The sequence below is a fragment of the Bos javanicus genome, chromosome 21, assembly GCF_032452875.1.
Source record: "Bos javanicus breed banteng chromosome 21, ARS-OSU_banteng_1.0, whole genome shotgun sequence".
NCBI lineage: Eukaryota > Metazoa > Chordata > Mammalia > Artiodactyla > Bovidae > Bos > Bos javanicus.
In genome coordinates, this window is record NC_083888.1 from 23,693,430 (window position 1) to 23,711,058 (window position 17,629).

The window sequence follows — 17,629 nt, forward strand, 5'->3', positions numbered from 1 at the left end:
GCACCACTTGTTAAAGAGATTGTCTTTTCTCCATTGTATATTCTTGCCTCCTTTGTCAAAGATAAGGTGTCCATAGGTGTGTGGATTTATCTCTGGGCTTTCTATTTTGTTCCATTGATCTATATTTCTGTCTTGTGCTAGTACCATACTGTCTTGATGACTGTGGCTTTGTAGTAGAGCCTGAAGTCAGGCAGGTTGATTCCTCCAGTTCCATTCTTCTTTCTCAAGATTGCTTGGGCTATTCGAGGTTTTTTGTATTTCCATACAAATTGTGAAATTATTTGTTCCAGCTCTGTGAAGAATACCATTGGTAACTTGATAGGGATTGCATTGAATCTATAGATTGCTTTGGGTAGTATACTCATTTTCACTATATTTATTCTTCTGATTCATGAATATGGTACATTTCTCCATCTATTAGTGTCCTCTCTGATTTCTTTCACCAGAGTTTTATAGTTTTCTGTATATAGGTCTTTAGTTTCTTTAGGTAGATATATTCCTAAGTATTTTGTTATTTTCGTTGCAGTGGTGAATGGAATTGTTTCCTTAATTTCTCTTTCTATTTTCTCATTATTAGTGTATAGGAATGCAAGGGGTTTCTGTGTGTTGATTTTATGTCCTGCAACTTTACTATATTCATTGATTAGCTCTAGTAATTTTCTGGTGGAGTCTTTAGGGTTTTCTATGTAGAGGATCATGTCATCTGCAAACAGTGAGAGTTTTACTTCTTCTTTTCCAATTTGAATTCCTTTTATTTCTTTTTCTGCTCTGATTGCTGTGGCCAAAACTTCCAAAACTATGTTGAATAGTAGTGGTGAAACCGGGCATCTTTGTCTTGTTCCTGACTTTAGGGGAAATGCTTTCAATTTTTCACCATTGAGGATAATGTTTGCTGTGGGTTTTCATATATAGCATTTATTATGTTGAGGTATGTTCCTTCTATTCCTGCTTTCCGGAAAGTTTTTATCATAAATGGATGTTGAATTTTGTCAAAGGCTTTCTCTACATCTATTGAGATAATCATATGGCTTTTATTTTTCAATTTGTTAATGTGGTGTATTACATTGATTGATTTGCAGATATTGAAGAATCCTTGCATCCCTGGGATAAAGCCCACTTGGTCATGGTGTATGATCTTTTTAATGTGTTGTTGGATTAGAGAAGAGATAATGCCTAACTGTCTAAAACTCTTTCAAAAAATTGCAGAGGAAGGAACACTTCCAAACTCTTTCTATGAGGCCACCATCACCCTGATACCAAACCCAGACAAAGACAACAGAAAAAAAGAAAACTACAGGCCAATATCACTGATGATCATAGATGCAAAAATCCTCAACAAAATTTTAGCAAACAGAATTCAGCAATACATCAAAAAGCTCATGCACCATGATCAAGTTAGTTTTATTCCAGTAATGGAAGGATTCTTCAATATAAGCAGATCAATCAATGTGATACACCATATTACAAATTGAAAGATAAAACCATATCATCTCAATAGATGCAGAAAAAGCCTTTGACCAAATTCAGCACCAATTTATGACTAAAACTCTTCAAAAAATGGGCATAGAAGGAACTTACCTTAACATAGTAAAGGCCATATATGATAAGCCTACAGCAAACATTATTCTCAATGGTGAAAACCTGAAAGCATTTCCCCTGACATTAGGAGCAAGACAAGGATGTCCACTTTCACTACTATTATTCAACATAGTTCTGGAAGTCCTAGCTACAGAAATCAGAGAAGAAAAAGAAATAAAACAAATCTAGATTAGAAAAGAAGAAGTAAAGCTCTCAATGTTTGCAGGTGACATGACACTGTACATAGAAAACCCTAAAGATAGTATCAGAAAATTATTAGAGCTAATCAGTGAATTTAGCAAAGTTGCAGGATACAAAATCAATACACAGAAATCACTTGCATTTCTATACACTAACAATGAAGAATCAGAAAGAGAAATTAAGGAATCAATCCCATTCACCATTGCAACAAAAAAAATAAAATATCTAGGAATAAACTTACCTAAGGAGACAAAAGAACTGTACACAGAAAATTATAAGACACCAATGAAAGAAATAAAAGATGACATAAATAGATGGAGAGATATTCCATGTTCCTGGGTAGTAAGGATCAATATTGTGAAAATGACTATACTACCAAATACAATCTACAGATTCAATGTGATCCTTATCAAATTACCAATGGCAATTTTCACAGAACTAGAACAAAAAATTTCACAGTTCATATGGAAACACAAAGGACCCTAAATAGCCAAAGCAGTCTTGAGAAAGAAGAATTGAGCTGGAGGAATCAACCTTTTTGACTTCAGATTATACTACAAAGCTACAGTCATCAAGACAGTATGGTACTGGCACAAAAACAGAATTATAGACCAATGGAACAAGATAGAAAGCGCAGAAATAAACCCATGCACCTATGGGTACCTTATTTTTGACAAAGGAGGCAAGAATATACAATGGGGCAAAGACAGCCTCTTCAATAAATGGTGCTGGGAAAACTGGACAGCTACATGTAAAATAATGAAATTAGAACAATTCTTAACACCATACACAAGATAAACTCAAAATGGATTAAAGACCTAAATATAAGGCCAGAAACTATAAAACGCTTAGAGGGAAACATAGGCAGAACACTCAATGACATAAATCAAAGCAACATCCTCTATGACCCACCTCCTAGAGTAACAAAAATAAAAACAAAAGTAAACAAGTGGAACCTGATTAAACTTAAAAGCTTTTGCATAGCAAAGGAAACTATAAGCAAGGTGAAAAGACATCCCTCAGAATGGGAGAAAATAATAGCAAATGAAACAACTGACAAAGGATTAATTTCCAAAATATACAAGCAGCTCATACACTCAATGCCAGAAAAACAAACAATCCAATCAAAAAGTGGGAAAAAGACCTAAACAAGACATTTCTCCAAAGAAGACATACATATGGCTAACAAACACATGAAAAGATGCTCAACATCGCTCATTATTAGAGAAATGCAAAGCAAAGCTACAATGAGACATCACTTCTCATCAGTCAGAATGGCCACTATCAAAAAGTCTGCAAACAATAAATGCTGAAGAGGGTGTGGAGAAAAGGGAACCTTCTTGCACTGTTGGTGGGAATGTAAATTGATACAGCCACTATGGAAGACAGTATGGAGATTCCTTAAAAAACTAGGAATAAAACTACCATATGACCCAGCAATCCCACTTCTTGGCATATACCCTGAGGAAACCAAAATTGAAAAAGACACATGTATCCCATTGTTCATTGCAGCACTATTTACAATAGCTAGAACACGGAAGCAACCTAGATGTCCATCAACAGAAGAATGGATAAAGAAGTTCTGGTGCATATACACAATGGAATATTACTCAGCCATAAAAAGAATGCATTTGAGTCAGTTCTGATGAGGTGGATAAATCTAGAACCTATAATACAGAGTGAAGTAAGTCAGAAAGAGAAAGGTAAATATCATATTCTAATGCATATATACGGAATCTAGAAAAATGGTACTGAAGAACTTATTTACAGGGTAGCAATGCAGAAACAGACAGAGAACAGACTTATGGACATGGGGAAAGGGAAGGAGAGGGTGAGACGTATGGAGAGAGTAACATGGAAACTTACATTACCATATGTAAAATAGATAGCCAAGAGGAATTTGCCTTATGGCTCAGGAAACTCAAACAGGGGCTCTGTATCAACCTAGAGTGATGAGATAAGGCAGGAGATGGGAGGGAGGTTCAAAAGGGAGGGGATATATGTATACTTATGGTTGACGTTTGACAGAAAATAACAAAATTCTGTAAAGCAATTATCCTTCAATAAAAATATAAATAAAAAAAATGACTTTGGGAGGGAAAAAACCCCACTCTCTGGAGGAGTTGGAGCAGTCGGTTCAGGTGAGGAAGAGGACAGTGATACATTTGTTAACAAACTAAGTTCTGTCTGTATAAGCACTTGAAATATATTCTGGTATGAGTATGAACCTGTAGGTGAGCCCTCGTGCCCATTATGGGAAGTGCCTGTGCTTCCACTGAGGACACACCATCACTCGGACGCTGGACCAGCTCACTTCTTAGCTGGGCCGGTGGCTTCTTGCTGCCCTCGGGGAACGTCACAGTCTGGGAGGCCACCTGCTCCTCTTGTGCTGACAGCAGCGCTCGCTCTGTGGGCACCATGGACCCCAGGGAACACTTACCAAAGCTATGGGTCTGCTCTCGAGAAGAAGACATATATGATTCCACTTTGGTAGTGAGACCTTTTGGGAAGAAGGATCTGCCTTTAGTTGCTTTGCCCTTTAAAGCAGATCAGAAAGTTAATGGACCTCTGCCTTTGTTGTTGTCAGAAAGGGTCCACTGTGTGTGTATATTTATGTGTATAACCATGTGCCAGAGAACTTTCCAAATACTTTCCCACAGACTGACCCATTTATTCTTCACAACTACCCTACATAGTAGGTACTTAATTTTTTTAAATGAAGTATCAGTGATTTGCAATATTATGTCAGTTTCAAATGTACAACAAGGGCTTCCCTGGTGATTCACATAGTAAAGAATCTGCCTGCAAAGCAGGAGACCTGGGTTTGAGCCCTGGGTTGGGAAGATCCCCTGGAGAAGGGAATTGCAACTCACTTCAGTATTCTTGCCTGGAGAATCCCATGGACAGAGGAGTCTGGCAGGCTACAGTCCATAGGGTTGCAGAGTTGGACACAACTGAGTGACTAAGCACAGCACAGCACAGCATATACCCTGTGCTGTATATCACACTCTCATATCTTGTTTATTTTATACCTAGTAGCTGACACCTCTTAAACCTCCTACTCCTATCTTGCCCTTCCTTCACCTCTTTCCCTGTTTGGTAACCACTAGCTTGTTTCTGTGTCTATGAGACTGTTTCTGTTTTAGACATTCATGTGTTTCATTTCTTAGATTCCACATATAAGTGATATTATATGGTATCTCTCTTTCTCTGTCTGACTTGCTTTACTAAGCATACGTACACTCCAGGTCTATCCAAGATGTTGCAAATGGCAAAATTTCTTTTTTTATGGTAGAATACCATTTCATTGTATACCATTCATATACACACACAAACACACACCACAACTTCTCTTTATTCATTCACTTGTTGATAGCTACTTAGGTTGTTTCCACATCCTGGCTATTACAAATAATGCTGCTATGAAAATTGGGGTGCATATATTTTTTCTTTAAATTTTGAATTTTTTATTGGAGTATAGTCAATTAACAATGTTGTGATGGTTTCAGGTGAACAGTAAAGGGACTCAGCCATACATACACGTATATCCATTCACCCCAAACTCCTCTCCAATCCAGGCTGCCACATAACACTGAGCAGAGTTCCCTGTGTGATACAGTAGCACATCATCTTTTTGAATTAGTGTTTTCATTTTCTTCAGGTTTATACTCAGCGCTGGAATTTCTGGATCATCTGGCAGTTGTTTTTAAGGAATCTCCATATTGTTCTCCATAGTGGCTGTGCTAATTTACAACCCCACTAATAGTGTACAAGGGGTCCTTTTTTTCTCATCCTCACCAACATTTATTATTTGGTGTCTTTTTGACAATAGACCTTCTGACAGGTGTGAGGTGATGTCTCATAGTGGGTTTGATATACATTTCTCTGAGGATTAGTGATGTTCAGCATCTTTTCATGTGCCTGCTGAATGCCCTCTGATTACTGAAAAGATATTTACCCTAGAGAGTGAGCCACCTCAGAGGACCCATTTTGGGATATCTGTTGTTCTCTAGGGCAGAGCTCCTGGAACTAATGTATTTGTATCACATAAGACTATCTCCCCATCCCCAAAGATGACTGGAAGAGGGCCCTAACCTGAGCTAGTTGTCACTGTCTTTCTCCCAGGAATTTGGAAGTTGCTGGAGCAAGACATATAAACATGAAGGCTGGAGTAGCAGTGGCCGTACTCTGCCATAAGGGCCAGGGAAATAGAAAAAATAACATTCTGCAGAGATGAGAAGAGAAACAACCCTAATGACTATTCATTTCGTAGTAATAGTCCCTCCTGAGGTTTCACAGAATCATCCCTTTGGATTGGAATGTTTTTGTGTTCCTATAAAAGCCTGCTTATCCAAGCACATAATCTATAAGGAGTGAGAAACACCACTGGAAATACGATAAGATGGAGAAAATTCTGATAACCTGAACTTCTCAAACAGAGTGTGTGTGCCTGCTAAATTGCAAGAGTATTACACATAGTTGGAAGCAATACTTTGATTAGCAGGTAGGGGGAAGACTCCATCAAAGGGTTTCCTTAAGCAATATTGTCACATCAAACTGATTATAAGATTTATAAGAGGAAGAGGGATAAGGGTTTCCTGTTAACTGGAGGGTTTTTATTTTCCCCAGTGGGGATGAAACTTATGGGGCCAAAAGTTGGGTTCCTTTAGACAACAGGACAGAGATAGACCAAAGTTTCTACTAAAAAGAGTTGAACCAACATTCCAAGAATATTCAGAGAATACATTTTAAAAGATACCAAATTGTTGTATCTAAGAATGGCTGTCCTATCTTAAGAACTCTCCCACTATCTTTGTATAAACCATTCCAAGTTGACTTTTGTTGTTTCCAGCCCACAGGACCTTAATACAGCTACTTTTTCTGCTTCAATAGAAGATAGGGTCAGTGGGAAGTCAGAAGAAACTATTCAGCTTCCTAAATATACAAGATGATACAGGAACATGGAGCTGGACACCAGTGAAGATGCTGAAACCCAAGAGCCTGGTCACTTGAGAACTCAGTAAAAGAATGCAAGATTGCTCCAACAGAGAGCATCACTTCCTCATGGCCAGGGATGGGACTGCAGATGGTGATGCCCGAGCTGGGGGCTCATAGTCTGTATACCAACAATGAGCACACAAGTGGAGCTCATATGTTTTTCTATGTAAAACATGAAAGTAGAAATGGCAGCAGAAATCACAAAGTAACCCTGTTTCTAGTCTTTCTCAATTTCTCATTCCTCTTCAGTCCAGCTCTGCTCCTGCCTCAAATAACCCCTTTCATCATCAGCCAGATGGAACTTACTGATTCTATAGGGCAACAGATTTCAAATCTGCCTTATTATCAGAAGTATGTGGGCAGCTTAAAAAAGATGTAGATTCAGAAAGAATTAAAAAAAAAAAAAAAGACAAAAGAGATGTAGATTGCCAGCTTCCATTCCCTTCCAAAGATTCTAATTCATTAAGTCCCAATGAGAGCCCAAGAATCTTTATTTTAAAGAAACTTCCCAGGGAATTCTGACTTGTGGCTGAGGTTAGGAATTACTGCTCTGGGGAACAAACTCTCTCAGTCCTCAAGCATTTCCTCAGATCCCCGTGTTGTCTTCCTATATGTGAGCTAGTTCTACCCTGATAATTCTCACTCCCTTTAAAACTTTTTCCACAATGGAAGCCACACCTCCCAAACTCTTCCCAGAGTCAATAAAAGAGGCTAGTAGACACCCCACTCACCACTGATTCTCTACCCATGGCCACAAATAACGTTACTCCCTATTGCTGCTGCTGCTAAGTCACTTCAGTCGTGTCCGACTCTGTGCGACCCCATAGATGGTAGCCCACCAGGCTCCCCGTCCCTGGGATTTTCCAGGCAAGAACACTGGAGTGGGTTGCCATTTCCCTCTCCAATACATGAAAGTGAAAAGTGAAAGTGAAGTCACTCAGTCATGTCTGACTCTTAGGGACCCCATGGACTGCAGTCTACCAGATTAAACACCCTCTAATATCTACTGAGGCCCTACTATGGCAAGTGGGTGTCTCCCGCCTACCCACTGCATTGTAAAGTGAGATTTAATGCCTCACCTACCTTCAGCGAGCCCACCCACTCAGCAGAAGAGGTCTGTGGGGGACAGTGAGGCCAGTAAACTTCAAAAGAAACCCACCCACAGAAGCTCTCTAAACTAACCTAGTCTTGCTTCCATAAACCACCAGATATTTGGGGAAAAGTAACAGCATGAAAGAAAAGCACTAGGATTAAAGCTGAATGGCCAACCTTGGATGAAGCAGAAACAATAGAGAAAATAAAAGGCAATTTGACTCTTTTTTTTCCCTCCTTGGGTCAAGGAATTTTTCTTCTATTATTTCTTTTAAAAATGTCTCCCTTTTAAGTTCTTTTGCATATCTCTTTCTCCAAAACCCTACTTAATCGGATACCCTCTTGGTAGATCTTTCCATGCCTTGTTGTCCTCTCTATTATCATGAATATTTTTTTGCTTCCTGTTTTGGCTGCCAAAAAGTAGTTGGAAAGTGAATGGCATACTCAAGCAACTGAAAGGACAGTGTGACTGGAACACAAAGAGTGAGACAGAGTGAGGTCCCGGATGAGGCTGTGTAGGGAGGTGGGACTTGACTGTGCAATATTTTATAGGCCACATAGTCAATTTTGGTCAACCTTTGTCCTAAGAGCAAGTGAAGCCTCTAAAGTGTTGTTAATCTAGCAGGGAGATGGGTGTGGTGATGGTAGGATCAGATTTGCATTTTGAAATCGATTACTGTGGCTGCAGTATGGAGCCTGGGTTAGAAGGATCATGGGTGGATGGAGGGAGATTAGTAGGATGGCTTGGCCAAACAGATTGGTGGTAAAGAAGGAAAGAAGTGGATCGGTTAGAGAAAAAACACAAAGAGCCAAAAGTCATACAAAACAGAAAAGTACAAATTACATTAAGATATAAATTTTCATCCATCAGATTGGTAAAATTTTTAAAACGTTGGAAATCTATGTAAAGTTGGTAAAAAGGGGGACTCTCATATATTGTTGGTAGAGACAGTTTGATGGTAATTTAGCAGTATCCAGATGAGCATGTCTGTCGATTTAAGTCCATATCTAAAATCTATCCTGTAAGAGTATTACCCTTTATGCATAAAGATATATATTCCAGGATGTTTACTGTAGCATTTGTTTGCAATAGCCAAAAATGGAAACAATTAAATGTCCATCAGCAATGGACAAGAATGAGGTAATAGTAAATACAACAATTCAAAAGAATGAAGTGACCCTTATGTACTCAGATGGGGGAAAAGTCAATAACATATTGATAAGTAGGAAAAAAAACAAGTTTCATACAAAATATGTCTTGTTTATTATAAAGAAAGCACAAACCTCGTGTGTTTGTAAAATAAATATATCTTTGAGCATGCATAGTAAAACATCTGGGATGATACATATCAATCAGTGTGTGGGCTCTATCTTCTGAACAAAATTGGAAACTAGGTTTTCTGTTGAGAATCAAGGTGGCTGTTCTGAACATTTTCCATTCGAGGAGAATGGTTCTGGCTGGAATTGTGTTGGGAATAGGAAATGCAGCTGACACTACATTGACAAAACTTAGTGAAGGCTCAAAATGGAAACTGAGCCAATGGTCAGGGTCATCTCATTTTCCCCAGTAACTCACGATGTAGAGGAGGAAGGAAGAGCCACAGAGTGGGCATTTGCTATGACTCAGGCTGCTAAGTGCTTCACACTAAACCAGTTAATCAAAACCTCCCAGACACAAGACAATCTACAGAATGGGAGAAAATATTTGCAAACAATGCAACCAGTAAGGGCTTAACTTTCAAGATGTACAAAGAACTCATACAACTCAACAACAACATAAAAAAACCTATCCAAAAATAGGTAGAAGACCTAAATAGACATTTCTCCAAAAAAGAAATACAGATGGCCAATAAACACAGGAAAAGGTACTCAACATCCCTAATTACTAGAGAAATGCAAATCAAAATTACAGTGAGGAACTACCTCACACCAGTCAGAATGAACATCATTAAAGAGTCTTAAAACAAATGCTAGAGAGGGTGTGGGGAAAAGGGAGCCCCCTGCCCTGCTAGTGGGAATGTACGTTGGTGCAGCCACTGTGGAAAACAGTATGGAGGTTCCTCAGAAAACTGACAAGAGTTACCATATGATCCAGCAATCCCACTTCGGGGTATATACTGGACAAACTAAAAATAAAAAGGACACAAGCACCCCGATGTTCATAGCATCACTATTCACACAGCCAGACATGGAAACAACCCGTGTCCATCAGCAGAGGAATGGATGAATCTAGTAGACATACATTTGGAATACTACTCGGCCACAAAAAGGATGGAATACATGGATGCAACTAGACATTATCATACTCAGTGAAATCAGAAAAGAAAGACAAATACCATGTGGTATCACTTATGAGTGGGATCTAAGCAATGACACAAATGAACCTACCTATGAAGCAGAAACAGAATCACTGACAGAACAGACTGGTGGTTGCCAAGGGAGGGGGGTTAGGGAGGGACTGAGTGGGAGGCTGATATTAGCAGACGTAAGCTTCTATATATAGGATGGATAAACAAATTCCTAATGTGTAGCACAGAACTACATTCAATATCCTACGATAAACTATAATGGAGAAGAATATTAAAAAAGAAGATGTAAATATGTATAACTAAATCACTTGGCTGTAGAGCAGAAATTAACACACACTTGTGTCAATCAACTACACTTCAATTAAAAAACAACTTCCCAACCATAATTTGACACGGACAGTAATACCCCAGTCTGAAGATCAGGAGCTCAGAAAGTTCAAAGTTACACCAAGAGGAGGGTGGCAGAACTCCAGATTCCACTGGTGGCCCTCTCGGCTCTCTCCTCACTTCCTCTGGCTGCAGCACGTTTCTCTAGGGTGGTGGAGCCGCCAGAAGGAAGGCATCTATGTCTCCGAGTGATCTCAGGGAGCAGAGCTCTTCTACCCTCTAAACCATCTACCAGTTCAGACTTTTATACAAGACAGAAGCATTCTTCTTGTGTAAGCCCCTCAACAAGATAAACGTTTACTTTATTCTCTGCCAACCCACTGTCCCAACGTCCTAATCAAACAGTTTCTAAACAGAGGAATAAATTTAGAATAATTGAAAACACTAGGATCCAGATTTAATCTGTAAATTAAAGGGAACTGATGAATTTTGAAAACTCAGCGTGGCCATGGGACTGGAAAAGGTCAGTTTTCAACCCAATCCCAAAGAAGGGCAATGCCAAAGAATGTTTAAACTATTGTACAATTGTGTTCATTTCACATGCTAGGAAGGTTATGCTCAAAATCCTTCAAGCTAGTCTTTAGCAGTCTGTGAACTGAGAACTTCCAGATGTACAGGCTGGGTTTCAAAAAGGCAGAGGACCAGAGATCAAATTGCCAACATTTGCTGGAACATACAGAAACCAAGGGAATTCCAGAAAAACTTCTACTTTTGCTTCCCTGATAGCTCAGACAGTAAAGAATCTTCCTGCAATGCAAGAGACATGACTTCGATCCCTGGGTCAGGAAGATCCTGGAGAAGGGAATGGCAACCCACTCCAGTATTCTTGCCTGGAAAACCCCACAGGCAGAGAAGCCTGGCAAGCTACAGGCCATGGGGGTTGCAAAGAGTTGCACATGACCGAGTGACTAACACTTCTACTTCTTCTTTGCTTTATCAACTATGCTAAAGCCTTTGATTGTGTGGATCACAAAAACTTGTGGGAAATTCCAAGAAGAGAAGGGAATACCATACCACCTTACCTGTCTCCTGAGAAGCCTGTATGCGAGTCAAGAAGTAACAGAACAGGACATGGAACAACGGACTGGTTCCAAATTGGGAAAGGAGGATGTCAAGGATGTATATGTCACCCTGCTTCTTTAACTTTTACATGGAGTCCATCATCCAAAATGCCGGGCTGGATGAAGTACAAGCGGGAATCAACATTGCTGGGAGACACATCAACAACCTCAGATATGCAGATGATACCACTCCACTCTAATGGCAGAAAGTGAAGAGAGACTGAAAAGCCTCCTGATAAGGATGAGAGAGCAGAGTGAAAAAGCTGGCTTGAAACTCAACATTCAAAAGCCTAATAAGATCATGGCGTCCAGTCTCTTCATGCCAAAAGAAGGGGATAAAGGGGAAGCAGTGACAGATTTTCTTTTCTCAGGCTTCCAAACCACTGTGGATGATGACTGCAGCCATGAAATTTAAAGATGCTTTCTTCTTTGAAGGAAAGCTATGACAAACCTAGACAGCATATTAAGAAGTGGAAACATCATCTTGCCAACAAAAGTCTGTACAGTCAAAGCTATGTTTTTTCCAGTAGTCATGTACCGATGTGAGAACTGGACCATAAAGCAGGCTGAGCACCGAAGAACTGATGCTTTCTAATTGCGATATATTCAAGAGAAGACTCTTTTGAGTCCCTTGGATAGCAAGGAGATCAAACCAATCAATCCTAAAGGAAATCAAGGTGATGAGATGGTTAGAAAGAATCACCGACTCAATGGACATAAATTTGAGCAAACTTTGGGAGATGCTGAAGGACAGGGTTTCCCTACAGACTGCATGCTGCAGTCCATGGGGTTGCAAAGAGTCAGACACGCCTTAGTGATGGAACAGCAACAGCATAACATACACTACTGAGAATGGCACTGTAAGAAGTTATAATTGAGTATGAACTGTGCATTATGAGAGGTGGTGTATGGGAGGGATGAGCCATTCCCAGACATCATAGTGCTTATCTGAGGTGGGAGAGGTTGTGTGCTGCCCTAGGGTGGGGCCAGTACCTCTTTTTGTCATCACAGCCGGACTCAGAACTGTTGGGGTGCTGACAAATTATGTGATGCTGCTGCATCCTCACAATGCGACCCAGGCAACGTCCAGGACACTGAAACGAAAGCACAGTGCAGTATAAACAACCTTGTGTAAACTTCCCTGTCGGTCTACTGGTTAAGACTCTGTGCTCCCAATGCAGGGGGCACAGGTTCGATCCCTGGGTGGGGAACTAAGATCCCGCATGCGGTGAAGCATGGCAAAAATAAATAAAGACTGATACTAAAAAATTAAAATAAAACAATCTTGTGAGCTCATGCGTGCTATGGCGGCATTGCCAGAGACCAGCTACAGGGGTGAGCTGGCCAAAGGAAAGTTGCTGTTCAGTTGCTCAATTGTTTCCGATTCTTTGTGACCCCATGAACTGCAGCAGGCCAGACTTCCCTGTACTTCACCATCTCCCAGAGTTTGCTCAAACTCTTGTCCATTGAGTTGGTGATACCATCCAATCATCTCATCCTATGTTGCACCGTTCTTCTCCTCCTGCCCTCAGTGTTTTCCAGTATCAGTGTCTTTTCCAATGAATCGGCTCTCTCCATTAGTGGCCAATGAATTGGAGCTTCAGCCTCAGCATCAGTCCTTCCAGCGAATATTCAGAGAAGGTAGGGAGGAGGGAAGCCCAGCTGTAAGGATCAGATTGCCCTCCTTCAGAGCCAGACAGCTTCCTAAGTTTCCTTTCATCCTCTTTTCCTCCTCAGAAACTGAGACCACCCCTGGGGAGAAGGAGTGAAAAGCACAGGGCCAACCCCTAATTGAGCAGGTTAAGGTTCAGAAATCACTGTGCGTAAAAGCATAAGCTACAGCCAAGTTTGGGTTTTCCTGCTTAGAGCAAAAATGGAGGCTTGTGTGTAGGGGTGAGCTGAATTACAGGAAAAAAATTAACATTCGGCTCTTAAACTTTTCTGTACTAATAACACATATCAATTTTTTCTTGTCATTTGTTTTATGCTTGAAAAGGTCTTTCCCATCCTGGTAGTTCTATTCCAATTTAATGACTACACTGAAGCACTTTAATCCAGGCAGAATTTATTCTGTTGTATGCGGTGAGTTTGGGCTCTCATTTTATTTATTCCTCTTTAATTAGTTGACCACTTTCTGTCTTATACAATTGTTTTTTATAATTTTCCAACAACATTATTGAGATACAATTCACGTAGCCTAAAAGTCACTGTTCAGTGTATACAGTTTGCAGTAAGTCCCTTACATATGAACCTTCAAGTTGAGAACTTTCAAAGATGCGAGTGTGCCCCTGTATGTCAGCTATTGTAACTGTACTACTGTAGTTTTTCAAGGTCCTGTAATGTAAGATGAAGAATGTTTTATTCTGTGTTTGCTTTTTATGCATTATTTGTGTGGAAAGTATCATAAACCTATTACAGTGCAGAACTCTATAGCCAATTGTGTTTGTTGGGTAACTAGGCTAACTTTGTTGGACTTACAAACAGGCCTAGAAACAAGTTCCTTTTCACGTATATGCTTTTAAAATATTTTTTCCCATTCTGTGGGCTGTCCACTTTCTTGGTCACATCCCTTGTAGCAACAAAACTTTAAGTTTTCATGTAGTCCCATTCATCTATTTTTGTTGTTTTTCATGTCATATCTAAGAAACCATCTCCTAATCCAAAGCATGAAGATGTATGGCTACAGAGTTCCTTTCAAAGGCTTTATTGCTCTAGCTCTTAAATTTAGGTCTCTGATAAATTTTGAGTTAATGCTTTGTAATACCACTTCATGGGAAATAGATGGGGAAACAGTGGAAAGAGTGTCAGACTTTATTTTTCTGGGCTCCAAAATCACTACAGATGGTGACTGCAGCCATGAAAATAAAAGACGCTTACTCCTTGGAAGGAAAGTTATGACCAATCTAGATAGCATATTCAAAAGCAGAGACATTACTTTGCCAACAAAGGTTCGTCTAGTCAAGGCTATGGTTTTTCCTGTGGTCATGTATGGATGTGAGAGTTGGACTGTGAAGAAGGCTGAGCACCGAAGAATTGATGCTTTTGAACTGTGGTGTTGGAGAAGACTCTTGAGAGTCCCTTGGACTGCAAGAAGATCCAACCAGTCCATTGTGAAGGAGATCAGCCCTGGGATTTCTTTGGAGGGAATGATGCTAAAGCTGAAACTTCAGTACTTTGGCCACCTCATGCGAAGAGTTGACTCATTGGAAAAGACTCTGATACTGGGAGGGATTGGGGGCAGGAGGAGAAGGGGATGACAGAGGATGAGATGGCCGGATGGCATCACTGACTCGATGGACGTGAGTCTGAGTGAACTCCGGGAGTTGGTGATGGACAGGGAGGCCTGGCATGCTGCAATTCATGGGATCGAAAAGAGTCAGACACGACTGAGCGACTGATCTGATCTGATCTGATCTGAATACCTTATATGCTAGGAGTCCAAGTTCATTCTTTTGCATTTGCATATTCAGTTGTTCTTCGCCAATGAGGAAGCAATTGTTCTTCTCTCATTGAATTGGTATTGTCACTCTTGTAGAAAATCACCTGACATAGATACATGGATTTGTCTCTAGACTTCAAATTCAATTTCATCAATCTATGTGTCTATGCTAGGTTAGCACCATGTTGCTGTTCAGTCAGTAAGTCACATCCGACTCTTTGCAATCCCATGGACAGTGTGCACTGCAGCCTGCCAGATACCTCTGTCTGTGAGATTTCCCAGGCAAGAATACTGGAGTGACTATTTGATGCAGGGATCAAACCTGCGTCTCCTGCATTAGCAGGTGGGTCCTTTAGTGCTGAGCCACCAAGGAAGCCCATGTTAGTACTGCACTGTCTTATTATTGTAGTAAGTTTTGAAATTGACATGTCTGAGCCCTCTAACTTTGTTCTTTCTCTAGATTGCTTTGGCTATCTTGGGTCGTTTATATTTCCATATAAATTTTAGGATCAGCTTGCCAATTTCTGCAAAGAAGCTGGGGTTTTGATGGGGATTATGTTGAATCTGTAGATCAATTTACTGTCATGTGTATAATATTATGTTTTTTGATCCATAAATATACAACGTCTTTTCATTTATTTAGGTCTTCTTTAACAGTCCTTAGGCTTCCCTGGTGGCTCAGACGGTAAAGAATCTACCTACCGTGCAGAAGACCTGGGTTCGATGCTCAGGTCAGGAAGATTCCCTGGAGAAGAGAATGGCTACCCACTCCAGTATTCATGCCTGGAGGATGCCATGGGTACAGGAGCCTAGAGGCGTACAGGAGCCTAGAGGGCTACAGTCTATGGGGTCACAAAGTGTTGGACACAATGAAGCAATGAACACATTCTTTAATGTCCTTAAAAAAAGTTACTGTAGTTTTATAGTGTTCATTTTTTAAAAACTCTTCTTCCCTCTATGACTAACTGCTTTTGGGTTTAAACTCATTTTGAATGGGTGTGTTTCTGCACTTTTCTTACACTGCATGACTTCAGTGTGTTCTGCACTGATGCTGCACTGTTTTACTTACAGCAGTTTTGCAGGACACTCCGACATCAGGTTAGGAAACTCTTTCTATCCTCCTATCGATTTGTTTTTCTAAAAATCTCTTGTCCTCACTCACTCTCCCATGTGAATGTCAAAATCATATGAGGTCTGAGAAAAGAATTCTACAGTAATTTGAATTGGAAGTACGTGTTCTGATTCATTTAAGGGAATGGGCTCCTTTATAGCACTCAGAGTACCTTTACTTATCCAAATTTTCTGTTATGTGTTTCAACAATATGTTGTATTTTTCTTTATGGGTCAGGCAAGGATTAATTTTATGTGTCACTTCTCATCCATACCTGACGAAGTGATAGTTTAATGAGGTTTTGAACTTGGAACTGTTGTTTGAATGGTTTAAGAATTCTGAGGATGTTGATGTTAAAGAACCAAATTAGAACATTTCCTAACACTATATACAAAGATAAACTCAAAATGGATTCAAGACCTAAATGTAAGGTCAGAAACTATAAAACTCTTAGAGGAAAGCATAGGCAGAACACTCGATGACATAAATCAAAGCAACAACCTCTATGACCCACCTCCTAGAGTAATGGAGATTAAAAAAAAAAATAAACAAGTGGGATCTGATTAAACTTAAAAGGTTTTGCACAGCAAAGGAAACTATAAGCAAGGTGAAAAGACAACCCTCAGAATGGGAGAAAATAATAGCAGATGAAACAACTGAAAAACGATTAATTTCCAAAATATACAAGCAGCTCATACAACTCACTACCAGAAAAACAAACAACCAAATCAAAAAGTGGGGCAAAAGACCTACACAAGACATTTCTCTAAAGAAGACATGCAGATGGCTAACAAACATGTGAAAAGAGGCTCGATATTGATTATTATTAGAGAAATGCAAATCAAAACTGGTGAGACTATCACCTCACACCAGTCAGAATGACCATTATCAAAAAGTATGCAAACAACAAATGCTGAAGAGGGTGTGGAGAAAAGGGAATCCTCTTGCACTGTTGGTGGGAATGTAAATTGATACAGCCACTATGGAAGATGGTATGGAAGTTCCTTACAAACTAGGAATAAAACCACCATATGACCCAGCAATCCCACTTCTAGGCATATACCCTGAGGAAACCAAAACTGAAAAAGACACATGTTTCCCAGTGTTCACTGCAGCGCTATTTACAATAGCTAGAACACTGAAGCAACCTAGATGTCCATCAACAGTAGAATGGCTAAAGAAGTTGTGGTACATATACACAATGGAATATTCAGTTCAGTTTAGTTCAGTCGCTCAGTCATGTCCTACTCTTTGGGACCCCATGAATTGCAGCACGCCAGGCCTCCCTGTCCATCACCAACTCTCAGAGTTCACTCAAACTCATGTCCATTGAGTCGGTGATGCCATCCAGCCATCTCATCCTCTGTTGTCCCCTTCCCCTCCTTCCCCCAATCCTTCCCAGCATCAGAGTCTTTTCCAATGAGTCAATTCTCTGCATGAGGTGGCCAAAGTA

The 17,629-nt window shown here is 40.1% G+C and overlaps 1 protein-coding gene across 7 annotated transcripts in view; it reads right to left on the reverse strand.

The window, feature by feature from the left end:
- ADAMTSL3 (ADAMTS like 3) overlaps positions 1-17,629 on the reverse strand; it is a 410,509-nt gene that overhangs the window by 11,920 nt on the left and 380,960 nt on the right. For all 7 annotated transcript variants that reach the window (XM_061394516.1, XM_061394517.1, XM_061394521.1 and 4 more), the window contains one exon: positions 12,620-12,720. In XM_061394516.1, the coding sequence (XP_061250500.1) occupies positions 12,620-12,720 (101 nt within the window). The remainder of the gene's footprint in view (positions 1-12,619; positions 12,721-17,629) is intronic.